The 20,172-nt window shown below is 43.5% G+C and overlaps 2 protein-coding genes across 4 annotated transcripts in view; one reads left to right on the top strand and one right to left on the bottom strand.

Moving 5' to 3' along the window:
• Positions 1-7,017, bottom strand: part of Prkd3 (protein kinase D3) — a 69,589-nt gene extending 62,572 nt beyond the window's left edge. For 2 of the 3 annotated variants that reach the window (XM_036170448.1, XM_036170450.1), the window contains exon 1: positions 6,874-7,017. The gene's annotated coding sequence lies outside the window, so the exon portion shown is untranslated. Of the gene's footprint in view, positions 1-6,451; positions 6,577-6,873 lie in introns of those variants that run through there. The other variant, XM_036170449.1, reaches the window with a different exon arrangement.
• Positions 1,248-8,268, top strand: LOC118571497 (serine/arginine repetitive matrix protein 2-like). The gene is made up of 3 exons (XM_036170511.1): positions 1,248-1,346; positions 6,484-7,780; positions 8,186-8,268. Exons 1-2 carry the CDS (start codon positions 1,248-1,250, stop codon positions 7,624-7,626), a joined length of 1,242 nt encoding a protein of 413 aa, XP_036026404.1. The 3' UTR covers positions 7,627-7,780; positions 8,186-8,268.
• Positions 8,269-20,172: the final 11,904 nt, after the last annotated feature.

Here is a 20,172-nt window from a genome sequence, read left to right as displayed (position 1 = left end):
CCTTCCAGAAGCCTAAGGAAGCAAAAGAGCAAAAGGGGATATACCAGAGTCAACAAAGAACTGTGACAACTGACAGACCATGAAATACAGGGGAAAGTGAACTCTTCATTAAGGGATTTCCAACGTTAGGAAAAAGAACACACTACCACGTACAGTAAACTATGCATCGTGGTTTTACAGAAAACACAGTTTAGAAAATTAAAGAAAAAAAGAAAAAGGCATGACCCTTCATGGCTGAATGAAATGGCTCACAAGAGGTGAGTCCTTTGTAGCCATGAGCAATTCCAATGATGTGAAAGGGAAGTATCCAAAGTGTGTGCGGTGACTGCAAGGAGACTCGTGTATGGAGCTAAACTAAAGTGGACGACAGAAGAAACACACAGATACAGGAATACAAATGAGACAATTCAGAACAAAGTGAGTCTAAAAATAACTTAGACACAAGCCCTGATTGTGACATCTAGGCAAACGGCTAGAATTCAATCTCATACTTCACAGCACTTGACAGTCATGTTTCACTAATGTGTCTCGTGGTACCTCTGGAAACTAACAGGGAGACAGCAATTTTGCTGATGAGACCGATAATGCAAGCTACCTAGTATCACATGGCTGTGAACAAGCAGCCTGGGGATTAGAACCCATGTCCCACTCCATTTTTTGTTGTTGTGCCCCCCCCCCCCCCCAGACAGGGTTTCTCTGTGTAGTTTTGGTGCCTTTCCTGGATTTCGTTCTATAGCCCAGGCTGGCCTCGAACTCACAGAGATCCTCCTGCCTCTGCCTCCCAAGTGCTGGGATTAAAGGCGTGCACCACCACCGCCCGGCTCCTTTTTTTTTTTTTTTTTAAAACCAGTACTGTCACCACAACAGTGACTGCTTCTTAAAGATAACAAGGAACTGAGAATCACTGTTCAGAGAGGATACTGCTACGGGTGAGAGACGACACAGAAAGGATTGCTCAACTCGTATCTTGCTTATCTTCTCCCCACAGTCTTCAAGCTTAAAGCAGAGAACCGAAACCTGAACTTCACGAATGGGAGAGAATTAAATGACTTTATTTATTTATTTTTTTATAATGCCTTTTCTTTTGAATCTCACTATGTTGCCCAGGCCGGCCTCAAACTCACCATGTAGCTCAGGATGGTCTCAAACTTATAATCTCTCTATCTCCACCTCTTGAGTGCTCAGATTCTAAAACTTTATGTGAGTGCAAATCTCTGGGCCAGGACACAGCTCATGTTTAACCATGAATGCTGTGCACTGACCCTGTGGAAAGAGCTCAGGGTGAGAGAAGTGGTCGGGAACTGGGAATGGGAGGGCTACTTCAGGTGCTGAGCACAGAAAAGCAGGTAAGCACAATTCAGGAATTACCAAAGACTTAAAAAAAAAAAAAGAAAGAAAGAAAGAAAGAAAGAAAGAAAGAAAGAAAGAAAGAAAGAAAACAAAAGCCTATGTCAGGGGCTGGAGAGGTGGCTCAGCAGTTAAGAGCACTGGCTGCTCTTCCAGAGGTCCTGAGTTCAATTCCCAGCACCCACATGGCAGCTCATGACTGTCTGTAATCCAGCTCTAAGTGATCTGACACCCTCACACAGATATACATGTAGGCAAAACCACCAATGCATAGAAAATAAAAATAAATCAATCTTAGCCAGACTGAGATTGTTATTCAAATGATTTGTGAATAACCAGAGAATAGGTATAATGACTACATGTCAGCCTAAATTCACACAGAGTGATGCCAAGTCCATCCATCATACTGATAACTTCATAGAGAAAAACACTAGATTCTCAAGTGGAGGAAGTGAGATGAACTCTTACCATCTGACAGACACTGGTCTAGACACCTCTAATACCTCCTTAATCCTCACAAGCACCCATTCTAGAGTTGAGAAAGCACAAGTTCACAGGCTAAATATTTGCTCAGGACTATGACATTCTCATGAGACTAGAGTTTAAAATGCTTTCCCCACTATCTTCACAAATACGCTGTGTGAGTTTGAGTTGGGTATCAGTGTAGTAAGGAAATATGCTGTATGTCAACAAAGTCTTTAGGGAAATGTCCCCAAACCACACTTAGCCCTGTATTTTCATTAGATGTGAGATGGTAAAGACAAAGACATCTGCTTATATAATCTTCAGAGTAACAAAGCTGAGCAGACAGAATAAAATTAAAGCGAAACTTTACAGGGATAAATTCAAAGTTAAATGTGCAACACAGGGATGGGGAAATACTGATGTAGAAGCCAGTCCTGAGGGTGGGCTGTTTCCAAGGCTTTAGATAAGCTGTTGATATAATGGGCTGACCCAAAAAACTAAGGTAAAACTAAATCCTGTGGACAATGGAAAGTCATCAGTATTGATCTGCGTACTCGTTAGTCTATCATTATTAATATTATGTTTATTCTATAGTCCGTATGTTTAGAGTTAACAGATTTTTAGGTCTGGGAGGAAAAAACTGCATACATCCGGGTAACAGGTGAAGACAATGGCATGTGAGGGGTCCTCAAATATTGGAGGATGTGTTAAGGGAGCACGGTGTCATTCAGCATGATGGCAGAGGAGTACAAGGAAATTTATTTTTATTTTTTATGCATTGGTGGTTTTGCCTACTTGTATGTCTGTGTGAGGGTGTCAGATCACTTAGAGCTGGATTACAGACAGCTGGGAGCTGCCCTGTGAGTGCTGGGAATTGAACCTGAGTCCTCTGGAATAGCAGCCAGGGCTCTGCCTCCACTCTGCCCATAAGGATTGACACCTGTACATGATCTACTGGGAACACCTGGCTTAGGGTGAGTGTGCCAACCATTCAGATGATTTATAGCAATGAGATAAAAGATATCTTCCTACTGAGTTTACATTTTATTATACCACCTGATATTAACTACCTAACAGTCTAACAATACACTTGACTAATTTATTAGAATGATAAGGGACTCTTAATAAACTATCTATAATTTTGTATAAAGGTGATTTTTTAAAAAAGTTTCAGCATGGATACAGATATAAGAACCTGTCTTAACAGCTTCCACCCACTCATCCCATCTGTTTTCTCTCCTTGTTTTGTTTATGGAACCTTGATTTGATTGGTAAGAAATCTAACAATTCTAATTTATACGAACTTTGGTCATGCTGTGTAATTTATTATTATTATTTTTTGGTATTTGTTTCAAATAGAAAATAGGGTTTATAGGTTAATAAATAGTCCATCTTGTTAGTTTAGAAGCTGTGTCTTAATTAGATGCTGTTTCTAACAGCTATGAGAGCCTCTACAGCGGAACAGCATTGTCGACTTGTCAGGAAGTTCTAACAGTTTGGTTGGCATTCCTCAAACATTCTTTGAGACAGCTGTTACTGTCTCATTCAAAAGAACTTACAAATTCTGTCACCAGTGAATGGGATCAAGAGAGAGCCTACCAAAGGAATTTTGCGCCCAGCGTGCCTGATCGTTAGCGACAGGGTGAAGAAAGACCTCTGAGGTTAGGGGCTTGGCTGAGAGACACTTCATGGTGATGTCACCAGCTGATCTATCTCCCCCCCCCCCACCCCCATCATCACAATACAGTATGTTCCAACCTTAACCCAGTCTTTAATTAGAAGCTCTCAAAGCCGGAGTTTCCTTCACTGTGCACTCACACAGCACCTGGTGTTCGCCAGACTGCTCTCTGAGAGATGCTGAAGTTACACAGCGGTAGCTGACGGAGACATGGCCACTGCTCTCTACGGCTGTGCCACTCACAGCCGTTAAACACACATCTGCAAAAGCAGCTGGGCAACTGCAAACTATGAGATGCAACAGGATCTCTGGCCGGGAAACGATTTCAGCTGGGGTCTCAGGGAAGGTCTCTTTGAAGAAACAAGAGGATTCCAGAAAACAAGTCAAATCAAATCCTTCAAAGGGAAGCTCTCCTGATTTAAGGTCGATAGCAGCATTCACTATGCATTCAGCCAATGGTAAAGCAAAGAGGAAGAAATGCCTTTCCTTTGTAATAGCATATTTATCTGACGCCCACCAGTAAAGGACCGCCCAGGTTTAATTTAGCTTTGTGTGTGAGGGATATTAATAAAGTGCAAGGTTTCATCCCAACTCTCTCGCAGATGTGTACGCATGTATGATACGTATTGTTTTAGCATGTCAAAAGCGTGAGCTTTTTCAGTGACCTAATTCACCAGCACACTGAAGTCAATATCCATGTTTTTACCTCAACAAATGCCTGGCTTTGCTTAATGCTTCTATATTGTGAAAAAACTGAAGTATTTTTGTAGATTAAAAAAAAATAGATGACATTCTGTGGCAGTCTCTACATCTGACTGCATATTTCAGAAACATGACTATTCCCTCAGATTAATATAATACCATCTTTCTAAGAGCTCCACATTCCACTAAATTGTTCCCTCTCCAATTCTGCTCATCTGGGGCCAGTGGCATTTGAACCTCTGTCCCTCCATCGTCAGGAAGAGCACCGAAGGGGTACACGAGGCAGGTTCTCTATGCAGGCACTGAGAGGTGTATCCAGATTTTAGAACACCAGTCTGGCAATGCAACACGAAGCTATGATAAGCTTGATAAATCTTCATCTTTGCAGCAGTAGTTGCTAAGAGATCTGATTGGCTAATAGCCAATGAACACTTTTCACACACGGCCACTAGAACATCTTAACCACACAAGTGGAGAAAACTTCTTACCCACATGAAATTAAAACTAAAACATCTCCCATAGCCCAATTTTTCCTCTTAAAATGACTGCTCCAAAGAGGCAGGTTCAGTGTGAATTACATAACCAGAGAGACTCAAAGAAGAGATGTGATTATTAAATCCAATTATGTGCCTAATCAAATTAAATATAATTATTATCATATACCAAGTTCTGAACAAGTTTCTTTTAAAAGCAAGCAATTAACTCCACTATGGTTAATTTTTTTTTTTTTTGCCAACTTTATTACTTTGTTGAAAACATGAGAAAAGGTCCCTGTTGTTTGAATCTTAGATGGTCTTTTAATAAAAAACCCAGAGCCAGATATCAGGGTGAAAGCTGAGAGATCAGAGAAGCAAAGCAGCCAGCCACTAGTTCTTACCTGTAGGAAATCCTCAGCCTAAAGAGAGTGAGTTCCTGTTTCCTCAAGCCTTAGATCCCTTCTGTGAAAAATGTACTTCAATAACTTATCTACCCAGCCCCCCTTTTTACTGTATGGGGTGTTTTCAACTCATCCAATTTTTAAAACTTAACTTATTGTAGTTTTAGGTGTTGTGTAGCAATGTTCAGATGAGAAAACAACACACAAACAGAAAGAAATGTCTATTGTAAACAGGTCATTCGATAACACAGGAAGCTTACAAAATGTGCCAGATTAAAAGCTCCTCACTTTAAGGGGCTGGTAATGGGGTGGAAAGGGGATATAAGAAAGAATGGGGAGGGGTGTGAGTGTGATCAGGTGTATGAAACTGTCAAACACATTTAAGAGTAAGTTCCTTTAATCTTAGCACTCCTGAAACGTGAACTGCCCTGGTTTATCAAAAAGGACTCCAAACTCATGTGCTCAGGCCCATGACATTTATCAACAGTATCCTATGAAGCAAAACCTACAGTGATTTTTCCTGTGAGACTTTTTAAAATAATACTTTTACAAAGACTTGCAACAACTTTTATGGCTAAAGTGCTGTTTTATGTCACTCCAGATTATAACTGGGGGGAGGGGATGGAGGGGGGGGGGAAGTGTTCCTATATAGAGCAAATCTTACTTAGGTCCGAGTCTGGGAACTTCACGGAAGCCTTCTTGAAGCAAACCTGTCTGCCCTCTTGGCATTAAAAGTTTAAGCGTGAGGTGAACAAAATCACAATTGCTAAAACTGCAACATGAGTTAAAAAGTAAAAGTATTTTTTTCGAGTGTAACTACGGGATACAGACGGAGACATTTTAAAGTTTTTGTTTCATTTGTGCCTACAGGTTTTAAAGGCCCTGTCCTACAAAGTAGTACTTCGAGTTGTAACTTATCCTCTTTAATCAGAGATGACACCGATAGTCTGATTTCCTGTGGGGACGGGCGTGGTTGAAGGGACAGTTACGTCCCTCCCTGCCATCAATCTGAGTACGGAAAAGTCTGCAGGTCGCCTGTCGCCTGATTTATATTCGTGCTTACAGACAGCACGGCCTAGACTTCTGACTTCGAGGATGTGAAATGCAATAATCCGACACGCAATCGAGCAGTGTCGTGTATGATTCTTATCCTTATTATTTTAAAATTGCTCCACACTGGCGAGGGTTTCATCTTAGGGCAAAACTCCCCGGGGAAGAACGAGAGAACGCCTTGCAACGAGGCTGCAACTCCCAAGCCTAAAAGGCACTCAGGAAACTGGGGGGTCACCATCCTCCAAAACCCCGGATACCCGTCCCTCTTCCAGCCCCCCGGAGTTAAAAAAAAAAAAAAAAAGTGCAGCAAAGAAACGGGGAAGGCTCACCGGGCACGGCGCCGCTAGAAACTACTTTGCAGGGAGCTCGGGCTCGGCGGGTCCCCCTCACCCCCGAGGGGCAGGGCGCGGTGGGTCACCGCAGCCGAGCGATTCCAACTTGGCCTCGGCGGCGGCGAGGACCGCGGAACTTGGCCGCGCCGGCGCCCCCGGCTGCTCGCCCGCCCGCCCGCCCGCCGAGCGCCGCCCCGACTTCCCGCCCAGCTAGCCGCGGCGGCCGCCGCCCAGCCCCGCGCGGGTCCGAGTCCCGCCGCCGCCGCCGCCGCCGCCGCCGCGTGCCGTGGGGGAGGGGCCGCGCCACCTCCGCCCGACGGGTCGGGAGAACAAAGCGGCGGCGGCGGCGGTGGCGGCGGTGGCGGCGGCGCGAACTTTTTCTCCGCGTCTGCTCCGCGCTCCCTCGGGCGACTACTTACAGAGGCGGGCTTCGGAGGAAAGTCCGCGCGCGCCGGCGCCCGTCCGCGTCCGCATCCGCGTCCGCCCGCGTCCCGGAGCAGGAGCCCGCAGCGAGGCTTGCACGGACCTCGCACGATCCCGCCCGCCCGCTCGCTCGCTTGCTCGCTCACCCGCCCGCCCGCCCGCGCCCCTTCCTCCCGCCCGCGCCCCTCCCTCCCTCCCCGTCCCGTCTCCAGGCCGGAGGGCGGGGGGCCGGGGCGCGCGGGCGGGGGCGCGCGGCCCGCGCGGGGCCTGCCGGGAGCTGTAGTTTCCCCCCACTACCCCGCCGCCGCCGCCGCCGCCGCCGCTGCGCGCTGCGGAGGGTCCGGCTCCCCCGGGGGAAGGGAGAGAGAGAGAGAGAGAGGAGAGGGGGTTTGGGGAGGGAGCGCAGAGGCTCGGCGCCCCTGGGAAGTCCGACCTCCTCCTCCAGCTCCCGCGCCGGGGACCGTCGAGCGCGGGTCCCGGAGCGTCTGGAGGGAGGAACGCGCGGGACTCGAACTCCGCTTTGCTATCCGCTAGGCAGGCGATGGCGGTCGGGGGCGCGCGAGAGAGTTGGGGCGCGCGTGGGTGGGTGGGGGGAACCACCTGAAACGCGGTGTCCCGGCGTGGAGGACCGTGTCTGTGCTGTCTCACTCCTCCTCCAAAGTTCTCCCTCCGGCGTTGCTCCCCGGTGGCCGCGGTCACCCCGCACAGCGAGCGGACGTAGCCAGAGCCCTTCACCTGCGGCACAGTAAAACTGGAGACGCTGCTTGCACGTGCCTTGCGTTTCCTCTTGATCGCCTTGCAATTAAAAGCGAGAGCGTGTGGCCCTGGCTACCAAAAAAAAAGTTCCAGTCGGCAGTCATGCAACCGAGGCTTCCACCTGCGCTGCGTGGAAATGAATGCAGGGTGAGTGGGGGTGGGGGTGGGGGATTGGGGGGATGGGGGGGTGGCAGTCACGTAAAGATCAGAGGGGAGAAGCCCCCGTGTGTTAAATTACAAATACTTGATGCGAGAGAAACTGTCTGCGCAGTTGACAGTCATTGTCACCAGAGCTACACAGTTTGCCCACGTCGACTTTGTATCCCTTCAAAGTAAAATATACCGATGCAGTTGGAGGGGGCAAAAGTCAGCTTGTACGGATGCAAAAAGCCAGGGGTGGAGGGTAGGGGTTGGGGGGGGGGGGAGGAGGGCAGCTTTTGAGAACGGAGGGAGAATAAACCTAAGTGGACCGACCGCCCATTGTGATACAGGAATCAACAATATTAATGGATGCATAGTCCTGGATTTGAAGTGAGACGTTTTTTCCCCTAGGGATAGAAGTGGAGCCCGAACCGGCATGCTGACACCCACAAGGTCACCAATGAGCTAAACCATTGGCTGTGCTACTAGCTACACCCCCATCTCTTAGGTAGTGAGACTTTTAAAATAAAAATATGTATGATCCTTTTCTACTGGGGGACAAGGGTTGGGGGAGCATGCTTTTGACGTTGCTCTGGAACTGGAAGCAAGATCCACCAGCATCTAAGTCAGTCAGGTTACATCTTTGTACTTAAAGCCTTACCCACACATCACTCACGCTCATGCAAGCAGTCCTAATGAAACTCAGTGGGTCACAAAAAAGACAAGAAAGGGCCTAGTTCAGAAGAAGGGGTTCAAACGAGGAGGTGATGGGGTGTGAATACAATCAGAATATGTGTGTGTGTGTGTGTGTGTGTAACTGTTTAAAGATCTGCCATTCTCTTACTTTAAGATTAAAAGCAGATTCTTTCAAGTGTACCTTCTTTAGAAGCATTCCCTTGCCCGATTTATGCTCTTTTTTTTTCTTTCCACTTTCCAACAGATGTTTTAGTCTAGCCGGGAATATCTTCTCCTAGCAAGATTCCCAGAATATCACTGGGGCAGTGTACATCCAGTTTCATCTCACTCTTGACTTCCGTTTTCTGTTCCTTTCCATAGGAGTGGCTTTCTCAGAGAATTAAACTGCTGCTCTGCGGAGATTGAAGTGTTTATGTGAAAATATGTACCTGAACTACTAGACGTGTAAATATTTCATGGGACAGCATTCTCCCCCTTGCTGCTTTTTAATTGCTTTCCCTAGTTAAATCTTTCAGCAGGTCATTTGAGGCTGGGACTGACTTTGTACCTGAAATTTTATCTTTGTTGGACATAGACCACCATTTTCTCACGTGTTCTCTTCCTGCCCAAAGAGATGGAGAATGGTTTTCAAGAGGAATGTTCACGATCCCTAAGAGAACATAGAATTTGAATGTTAAAGACTTCTCAGTAATTTTTTTTTAAAAAATGAAAACAGGAGCTTGTAACGTCCCCTGCTTTGGCTTTGGCTATAAATCTTCCTGTTCCCACATTTAATGTCTCCTCTTGTCCTTAATGACATAATCATTTACACATGTTACCTAAGGGGGGCACATGTGACTTGAGGGGGGCAGAGCTCCTTGATTTAGAATCTTAAATTCAGAAAAACACGGTTTGCTGAGGATCCACCAGAGGAAGTTGTCATTAAAAAACAAAACAAAAAAAAGCAAAAAAAAAAAAAAAAAAAAAAAGCCCAAACCAGCTGGGTTTAATTTATAGAACGTGGTTACTGGAAACTCATTTGGTGTTTGTGTCTCTTTTCCATGACCTTAGAACACAGCTGAAATATTTACACACCATCCACGTGTCAACACAGAGTTAGTGAATTGTTGAAGGGAGGGGAGATGCTATAGGCTCTTTATCAGTGGAGACACACTGCTTAACCATCTCAAGCACCCCACCTGATTCCTTCACAGTTACCCTAGCCACAATCTCACTCTAGGTTACTCTAATAGACTTTTAATTAGCCTCTTAGCCTAGACTAGCTCCAACTGTTACATTCTTGGTTAACACATTCATTCATGATGGTTACATCCATCATCATCTCTGATTTTTTTAAGCTGTAATTGTTCTGTATTCTGATTGCCCTTGATAGACAACTCTTGGGTCATTTACCACATTTCTTTGTCTCTTTATTGTGGACCAGATCCTCCTGGGTTCTCTGTCTGCCCTGAACTCTCCTGAACTTATGGAAAAACATGTCTTATTTTTATTCATTCACTACTTAGCACAGGGCTTAGTAAATAGTTTGTTTTTGAGACAGGGTCTTTCTACATAGCTCTGGCTGTCCTGGAATTCACTATGTAGACCAGGCCCCAAATTCAGAAATCCACCTGCTTCTGCTGGGATTAGACATGAGCCATTTTCAAGAGTTTAGTAATTTTTTTTATTAAATTGTCAAACTTTTTTCCATTGTCCTGATTTGGTTAACTGATAGTCCTAAAATATCACATGATAAACTTTCCAGCAGTTCCCTACTGCCTTTTAACCAAGCCCAAATTGATAATATCATTAATTGCATACCAGAATTCTTTGTTTATCCCACATAACTTCTTTATTTCCATTATTCATTAGCTTTATATGCATTTTCGCTTAATTTTATATATAATAACATTGATAACATAGTGTATATATTTAGAAGAGCATACAGTAAAAAAGATGATCATTTGACCAAGAGGAAGACTATGAAAACCTATTAACTAAAGAGAGAGAGAATCACATGTTTCATCCCGGTTCTCTATTGTTTCCTTACAGGTCAATATTTAGGTAATTGGAAAAAGAAATTCTTGCACATCCCAGTGGTTTCTGCTTGTCCTTGTGGTTTTCCCCAAGACGAAGAAGAAGGTCATGTGTAAATGCTTATGAATTTCTTAAAAATGGATTTAGTGTAAAGTTCCCTCAGGCTATAGAGTATTGAGTTTTAATTTAAATCTCTGTTCTTGAAATGATGTCAACTAGCCACAGCCCAAAAACCAGTGGAAAAGAACAAAGGTATTGCAGACATCTTCACATCTGTATTGACCAAAACAAAGACATCTGGGCTCTCTCACCCCATGGAAACAACTCAGAATATCTTCATTAGAAAAAAGGAGTGAGATTTTTTTAATGCAGCCCACTCTCAGCTCTATTATTTAGTAACTTGGTGCTCTTTAATCTCATGAAGAATTACTCTTCCCCCAAATGAGGGGGTAATAATTTTATACATCATAGGATTCTTGTGAGACCTGACTGAAGAAACCAGGACACATGTGATTAGTCTGCCTGGGTATGTATCACACAACCAAGGGACAGTTAACTGGTGGGATTGATGTCTCTACCCTATAAGTTGTCCCAAGGATTAATTGGAATAATGCCCAGAAAGCATTCATGTTAGAGGATATATGTATATGTATATATTTTTGTGTGTGCATGTGATATATATATATGATAAAGGAATATAATACAATATATTATTATATTCCTTTATCTCCTCAAAGAAATAAGTTGCTCTACTTGATTCTCTGGGTGCCAATTTTTTAAAAATTTACTTATTTTTATTTTATGTGCATTGGTGTTTTGCCACGGGTGTTGGGTCCCCGGCACAGGAATTACAGACAGCTGTGAGCTGCCATATGGATGCTGGGAATTGAACCAGGGTGCTCTCAACCACTGAGCCCTCTCTCCAGCCCCATGGATGCCAATTTAAAGAGAGAACAACAAGCTTAAGAGACACAGGAATCTGGCTGTAGAAAGACTTCCTTTCTGCTTCATCAAAGAAGGGCCTACTGCTGTCCTCAAGTGACCAGAACTGTCATTTTCTGTGCTACTGGATGACAGTGTTTTGGTGTACTATAAAATCACTGAGTTAATAACTAAGTAAATCCATTGGTTTCATTTTTACTGTAGTTAGACTGTAGTGACTTGAGTGTTTTACTGTAACTTACACCCTGATCATGATTCCTCAAATCTAAAAACTTTCAAGTAGCTCCGAACGTGCTTCTGATCATGTAGCTGGATGTTAAACTGTCCCAGTTCCTTTAATGATGGTGGCTGACTTAGCTGAAGACTAGTTGATTTTAATTTAGCTTGTTTGGTTTTGTTCCCCTGGAGACTTTATAGTCTTTGATTTATTGGTTTACCAAACGTGTTCAAGAATCACTTGTGCATCTCAAACATTTAGGAAAAGCACTTGATCTAGAGGGAGGCTAACCCCTGGTGGAGTTCATGGCTGAGAGATGGACAAGTCTGGAACACAGAGAAGAGGGTCAGAAAGAACAAGCAGAAGGTAAAGTGCAGGGGTGGAAACAGAAGTTCATCTCATGTATTTGCAACCATGCTGATGGGAACAAACCATGTTGCCACTTGCATGAAAGCAAAGCATATATAACTATGTATAGGGCATACTACTTAAGTACATTAAATAATAACAGTAAGCTACTGCTTGTGTGTTCACTGTACCATTTATGTTTATTTTGTTTACTTGTTTAGCAATCCATTGGTGATGAGGATGGAACCCGAGGACTCATGAATGCTAAGTGCAAACCACTGAGCTACATTTCTAGCACCCTCCATATTGTTTGTGATTTTAGAGTGTAATCACTTTACTTACATCTTTTAAAAGCTTACTATATATGCTATATTGTGTTTTGCTAAGGGCAACCTCATTACATTTCATAGTTACAATATTTCTTTTTTTGTTATTTATTATATGGATTCCCCTGCCCTCCCCCCTCCCATCTCTGCCTCCACCTTCCCCTCCATTCCCATCTCCTCCAGGGCCAAGACTCCCCTGGGAATTCATTTAAACCCGGTGGATTCAGTACAGGCAGGTCCAGTCCCCTCCTTCCAGGCTGAGCATGTGTCCCTGTGTAAGCCCAAGGTTCCAAACAGCCAGCTCATGCACTAAGGACAGGTCCCAGTCCCACAGCCTGGATGCCACCCAAGCAGTTCAAGCTATTCAATTGTCTCACTTATCCAGAGGGCCTGACCTGATCCAGCTGGGGGCTCCACAGCCTTTGGTTCATAGTTCATGTGCTTCCATTTATTTGGCTATTTGTCCCTGTGCCTCTCCAATCTTGGTCTCAATAATTCATGTTCTTACAGTCCCTCCTCTTTCTCGACAATTGGACTCCTGGAGCTCCACCTGGGGCCTGGCTGAGGATCTCTGCATCCACTTCCATCAGTTATTAGATGAGAGTTCCAGCACAACTGTTAGGGTGTTTGGCCATCTGATCACCAGACTAGATCAGATCAGGCTTTCACTTGACCATTGCCAGCAGTCTACAGAGGATGTAGCATTGTGGATTTCTGGGGACCTCTCCAGCACTCTGCCTATTCCTGTTCTCATGTGGTCATCTTTATCATGGTCTGTTATTCCTCGTTCTCCCTTTCTGTTCTTGATCCAGCTGGGATCTCCTGCTCCCCTAAGCTTTCTTTCCCTCATACCTTGCCCTTCATTACTCCCACTGTCGTCCAGGTTGTTCATGTAGATCTCATCCATTTCTCTGTCATTGGGTGATCCCTGTGTCTTTCCTAGGGTCCCGTTTTCTAGGTAGCCTCCCTGGAGTTGTGTAGCAGTCTAGTCATCTTTGTTTTACATCTAGTATCCTACTATGAGTGAGTACATACCATGTTTGTCCTTCTGAGTCTGGGTTACCTCACTCAGGATGATTTTTTCTAGATCCATCCATTTGCCTGCAAACCTCATGATGTTATTGTTTTTTTCTGCTGAGTAGTACTCCATTGTGTATATGTACCACATTTTCTTTATCCATTCTTCAGTTGAAGGGCATCTAAGTTGTTCTGGCTATTACAAACAATGCTTATATGAACATAACTGAGTAAATGCCCTTGTGGTATGATTGCGCATTCCTTGGGTATATGCCCAAGAGTGCTACAGCTGGGTCTTGGGGGAGATGGATTCCCAATTTTCTAAGGAAGTGCCATATTGATTTCCAAAGTGGCTGTACAAGCTTGCATTCCCACCAGCAGTGGAAGAGAGTTCCCCTTGCTCCATATCCTCTCCAGCATAAACTGTCTTCTGTGTTTTTGATCTTAGCCATCCTGACAGGTGTAAAGTGGTATCTCAGTTGTTTTGATTTGCATTTCCTGGATAACTAGGGACGTTGAGCAATTCCTTAAATGTCTTAAATAAGTAAAGTGTAATAACGTTACTTATATCTTTTAGAAGCTTACTGTATATGCTATATTGTGTTTTGCTGATGGGAACCTCATTCCATTTCATAGTTATAATATTTCTTGATCTCTCTGTTTGTTTTGTTCACCATGGCCCTAGGAGCTATATGCCATACCAAACATACCATACATATAAACTTACTGTGGTGGGTATTGTGTCCCCTGAAATATTGTGTGTTCCCCGAAATAAACATATCCTGGGTCAGAGAACAGACAGCCACTAGAACAAAGCCAAAAATGGTGGCTAGAAAATGGGTCAGAGCAAGCCCGAGCAGAAGCTGGGTGGTGGTGGTGCATGACTTTAATCCCAGCACTTAGGAGGCAGAGCCAGGTGGATCTCTGTGTGTTCAAGGCCACTTTAGAAATAGCTAAGCGTGGTGATCCACGCCTTTAATCCCAGGGAGTGGGGGCAGAAAGAGAAAGGTATATAAGGCATGAGGACCAGGAACTCAAGGAGGAGTAAAGCATGTAGTTAAGCATTTGGTTGGTTAAGCGTTCAGGCTTTGGAGCAACACAGTTCAGCTGAGATTCATTGTGGAGGAGGACTCAGAAGCTTCCAGCCTTAGGAAAAAGGATCACCTGAGGAACTAGCAAGGTAAGATAGCTGTGGCTTGTTCTGTGTCTCTGATCTTCCAGCATTCACCCCAATAACTGGCCTCGGGTTTGATTTTACTAACAAGTACCTTTAAGATTCATGCTATAACTTACATGTGGGGAACTAGAAAGATAGCTCAGTGGTTAAGAGCTCTAGTGGTTAAGGACCTGAGTTCAATTCCCAGCACCCACATGGTAGCTCATACTGCCTGTATCTCCAGTTCCAGGAGATCTGATACTCTCACATAGACACACATGCAGGCAAAACACCAATGCACATAAAAATAACGGTAAATCATAAAAAAAAATTTACATGTGTCTTTTGTAGTACCAATTGCATTTGTGAAATCTGATGTTTGTACAGTGATGAAATCACATAACGATATACTCCTTAGAATGTTTTCATGTCTCTAAGGGTCACACAACTATATGGTAAAGATATGCATACATTAATAATACTTTATGCTAACTGTATGATTTGATAAACACATACAGTAATCCACAGAAATGTGAGTAATCATGCTGCTCATCTACTGTTCTGTGTTTCCCTCTGCCTGTGAAAACCTTGAATAATAATTTTTACTGTATCCTATATATAGTGTATGCAGAATGGCATTCATTTCCTGTTGGAGACATTGCCTTATTTTCTTTTCTTAAAACCACAGTATTTATTTGTGTGTGTGTGTGTGTGTGGTGTGTATATGCATGCTTGCATGTAGAGGCCAGAGGAAGATGTCAGATGCCTTATTTCCTTGACACAGGCTCTCTCATTATACCGGGGTTACACTGGTGGCCAGGTCCTTCTTCCCACTCTCCACAGCACTGCGGTTCTCGAAGCCATGCCTGACTTTTTATGTAGGTGATGGGGATTTGAACTTAGGTCCTCACACTTGTGAAGTAAAACCTCCTATTTGATAAGTTCTCCCCAAGCCTTGATTTCTGATCGATGTTATTTTTCTCTGTTCTAAAAGCAATATTGAAAGGGGACCCTTTTGCCTTGGCGTAGACTGAAGATGGCCAGGCCTGGTTTCTCTGCGTAGCTTTGCACCTTTCTTGGAACTCACAGAAATCCACCTGGCTCTGCCTCCCGAGTGCTGGGGGATTAAAGGTGTGTGCCACCACCGCCTGTGTTTTTTTTTTTTTTTTTTTTTTTTAATAGATAGGATCTTACTATGTATCTCTGGCTGTCTTAGAACTTACTATGTAACCAGGCTGGTCTGGAACTCACAGAGATCCACTTGCCGCTGCTGCCTCCCAAAGGCTGGCTATTCAAATTACTTTGCTTTGTCCAGATCTCTGAGTTGAAGCTATAATGTTCTCTGTAATAGGTATCTAACTTATTAAGTGGCAAGCTAAAAGACCAAGCCTTGGCCGCGACAGAAGGGGATTAGTCTTGCTAAAATTGTACCCGGGAATTTAAGCTTCTTTTTCTGGTAGGGGCAGAAATTTAGGTATACTCTGGCTGATGACCAGCTCTGTTGAAATGCTTTTTCAAACATTAAAACTGAAAATGGATTAGTTCGTCTAATTTATAAAATGAATCATGTAGTATAACTAAGCTATAGACTTCAAAAAAAATTGTATGGCCACAACCTATGCTATTTTAGAATGACAAACACACTCAAAATACTTTACTCATGTTTCTAGATACATAAATAAGATGAAATCTGCATGGTTAGTCTAAATTTAAACCTAAGTCTAGACAAAATTAAATACATAGTATATATGTGAATATATGTGGCTTAAAGGCAGAATTTGAGTTGTGGTATTATGTTGCAACTTCCTGTTAGTATTGGTAGTAATAGTTATATAACAACCAAGATTATTTTTAAAGACTTGCTATTTCTGTGACTTTGTGTCATTTTAATTGGTTTGTGTTGTTCTGGGATTGAATGCAGGGTTCCATGCTAAGCATTTGTTACACAACTAACCACACTCCTAGCACCTGTTTACTTTCTCACTGTTCTATTTTGGGGCCCTCTGGGAAGTGATCTTTGAGTATTTCTTCCTCTTTCATTGGAGACTTCTAGACTTAACCTGCATCTTAAATACAAGCTTTTAAAAATATATATATTCCTTGAAGAAGGACGTGTGGGTATGGGCGACAATGGGAAGGGAGTGTCCCTTGATCTTTCTGTTCCTCTTCCCAGTGTGGCCACCTTGAGTAAAACCTCCTTCTCCTTTCCGTTTTTAGTTTGGCTCTTTTAATTGTTTATTGAAGATGAGAGGTCAGAACTCACTTGGCCCCCGATGTGACCCCCAACGTTCGATACCTCACCCCACTTCAACTGGAAACACCAATGCAGTACTATTTGACAATAATTTTTCTCTTTGTCCCCAAGAGCTCATATTAATATATATATATATATATATATATATATATATATATATATATATATATCTCACAATAAAAAACATATTAAAAACTCAAACACTTTAAAAGTCCAGTCACTTTAAAAATCCAAAGTTTCTTTAAAACTTCAAAACCTTTTTAAAAGTTCAAAGACTCTCAACTGTGGATGCCTGTAAAGTCAAAATAAATACTTCCTTATTTCAAGAGGGAAGAACCAGGTCACAATTACAATCTGAACAAAGCAAAACCAAATCCAACAGTATAAATAACTCGGTGTCCGCTGTCTGGGATTCACTTACAGTCTTCTGGACTCCTCCAAAGGGTTTGCCACAGCCCAGATGGCTCGTCTCTCAGGCTCAGGCCTCTTCTATTCCATGGCTTCTGCTGTCCTTGGCCATAGTTCCACGGTACTGGCATCTCTAAAATCCTAGGGTTTTCTGCAGCAACTGGGCTGTACCTTCACCAGTAGCCTCTCCTGGGCGCTCTTCGAGGTGCCAAGCCTCATCTCTCCATGACGCCTTCGATGCTGGAACTTCCAACTGCTACTGAGGCTGTACCTTCACCCAGGGCCTCTCCTGGTCTCTCATCTGGTCTCATGACCTCTTCATCCTTCAAAACTAGAACCACCTGGGAATTTCTTACACAAGATCAAGTTTGGCTGCCAGTAAAGGTACAACCTTGGCCACCTCTGGCACCCAGCTTCTGTGTGTTGCCCTGGAGGAAATACTTCCCAGAAGATTTCACCTCAAGGGTGCTGGTCTCTTCTTACCGCTAATTTCCCAACCCTAGCTAACCAACATCAGTTGTCCCAGTTAAGCAAAGGTTTCATGTCAGTGATCTTGATCTCTTCTTAATCACAGCCAGTTCTTCAGCCCCAGGTGACCAGAATCAACTACAGATTCTTAATTTAAAATAGCAAAGGCTCCGATAGAGTCCTTAACAGGCTCTCAAACTTTCCTCCGAAACTTCACAAGCAAGGCCTCTAAGGTCTGCGTTGTTCTCAACATCATTATTTTCCAAGCTTCTACAGAACAGCTCACTGAGCTCTCAACACTTAATGGCTTTTCTAGCCTAAAGTTCAGATGTCCTGCCTTTCACAGTCCTTCCCAAAGCAACATGTTCAGGTTTTCACAGCAACCCACCACTCCCGGTACCAATCTCTGACTTACTTAGGGTTACTATGGCTGTTACACCATAATCAAAAGCAACTTGGGGAAGAAAGGGTTTATTTCACTCACATTTCCATATGTTCATCACTGAAAGCAATTAGGCAGAAACTCAAACAGGGCAGGAATCTGGAAGCAGGAGCTGATGCAGAGGCCATGGAGGGGTGCTGCTTACTGGCTTCCTTCTCATGACTCACTCAGCCTGCCTTCTTATGGAACCTAGAACCTCCATCCCAAGAATGACCCTGCCTACAGTAGGCTGGGCCCTCCCACATTAATCACCCCTGAAGGAAATGCCCTACAGGCTTGCTTACAGCCTGATTTATGGAGTCAATTTCTCAACTGTGGGAGTCGGTTTCTCAACTGTGGTTTCTTTCTCACAGATGACTTCAGCTTGTGTCAAGTTGACACAAAACTAGCCAGCACGATAACAAAACGATGACCATGAAGGAGCAAAGATACATTTTTTGGGGGAAAGGGAGTGTGCCACTCACAGTGAGCAGACAGACCGTGGGTGGACAGGAAAGATGGAAGATCCCAGGAGCTGCTGGAGTCGTTTTATTACAGGGACATTTTCATGTCTTAACACTTCAACTCAGATGTTTTGATCTCTACTTGGGAAACAAAGAAATGAGTCTGGGCTTTGTTTTGGATTTCTTAAGAAGGTCTGACCCTTGAAGTACTGCTTCTGAGAAAGGAACCTGAACATCACTTCTGAAATGCTAGGACATTACCTACAGAAGAAACAGGGCACTCTAGTTCAAGTATGTTTGGCCTAAGAGCCGCTTTTATAAATTTGCTTAAATTGGGACTAAATAGTGTTCAGCACTAACTTCTTGACATTTGTTGCTTACACCTTGTCCCCACCTCCCCCCCCCCCCCCAATGTGGAATCAAATCAGACCAACCAGGACAAATCTTCCTGGCATCATGGGTCCATGGAGGACAAACCAGCAGATGGCCAATCAGCAGAGTCATCAGAGAATATTGTTCAGAGACAAAGGAGAAGTTGTCAGAGCTAGACGTCATGCTGGGCATGGGAGGGCCTGAAATCCATGCACTTGGGAAGGAGGATGTGAAGTTTGAGGCCAGTCTAAGCTTCCTAATGAGATCCTGTATCAAACCAACAAGACATTGCATATGTCAGCTCTTCCAAAAGTAACCCAAAGCCAAGAACCATCATGAAAATACAGTTCTTCGGCAAGGCTGTCAGCACTAACTAAAGGGTTCACATTGGTCCATCTTTGTATTCTATTTATTGTACTTCTTTCAGATGTAGACATCCTCCACATCAAGATTAAGTCGCTAAAACAGAAAGTGGGGGATTATAACAGCCCAGCAGAAATGAAGTTATTCTAAAGGGACAATGGATCCCAAAGAAATGGGAAGTTCCCTGGGAATCTCTTGATGAGAAAGGAAAAGGTACCAGCCAGAGGAGTATCTTGTCTCCTGGAAAGAGATTTCCCAGAGTTCTAACAACTTGTCAGACTATGTTACATGATGAGACTGAATCCCAGACAAAGATGATGGGTCAATAGCGAACAAGAACACACATCGACCAGGACTGCCAGATACACAAATCCTTGGCCTTCTGTTTAAACTTAAACTCACTAGAGGACCCTTGAAGGAACTGCGTATGTTGGGGGGTGGGGGAGTTAAGGGGAGTCATTAGGACTTTTCCCAATGTAACCATATAGAATAAATCTTTTTCTGCTTTCCTATATATACCTTGGAAATTATCAAGGAAAGATTGTTCTTTGAAAAGTTAGAAGGGGATAATTAATAACCAGTTAAAATTACTCCAACAATATAAGATTGAGAGAGCATTTTTTTTCAGTGAAGACTCATTATATTCTTTGTAGTCTGATCAATAGAAAAACTTCACAATTTCATAGTGTTACAACACAGACAAATAGGGTATAATTTCTTAGAAAATTCACAGACAGTTCCAAAGCAGAAGAGAACTGAGTGCCTCAGCCCTGACTTGATTAAGTTATGTTTTGATATGAACTAAAAAAATAGTTTTTAACCCCTCTTCTGATATTAATAGATACTTGGTCAAAAGAGTGGAAATAATAGAAAAACAAGCCATGCTCAAAACCTGGAAATAAAACCAGTTCAAAGATGTCTGGCAGTCAA

The sequence above is a fragment of the Onychomys torridus genome, chromosome 21 (assembly GCF_903995425.1).
Source record: "Onychomys torridus chromosome 21, mOncTor1.1, whole genome shotgun sequence".
In the NCBI taxonomy this organism is placed as follows: domain Eukaryota; kingdom Metazoa; phylum Chordata; class Mammalia; order Rodentia; family Cricetidae; genus Onychomys; species Onychomys torridus.
Note: the sequence above shows the minus strand (reverse complement) of the source record. Positions and strands in the feature narration are given on the sequence as shown.

Excerpts from the sequence above, each read along its gene's own strand:
- LOC118571497 (XM_036170511.1), top strand. The coding sequence starts at position 1,248 with ATGCTGTGCACTGACCCTGTGGAAAGAGCTCAGGGTGAGAGAAGTGGT. Across the intron at positions 1,347-6,483 it reads TGCTGAGCACAGAAAAGCAG|GGAGCTCGGGCTCGGCGGGT; the intron begins GTAAGCACAATT and ends ACTACTTTGCAG.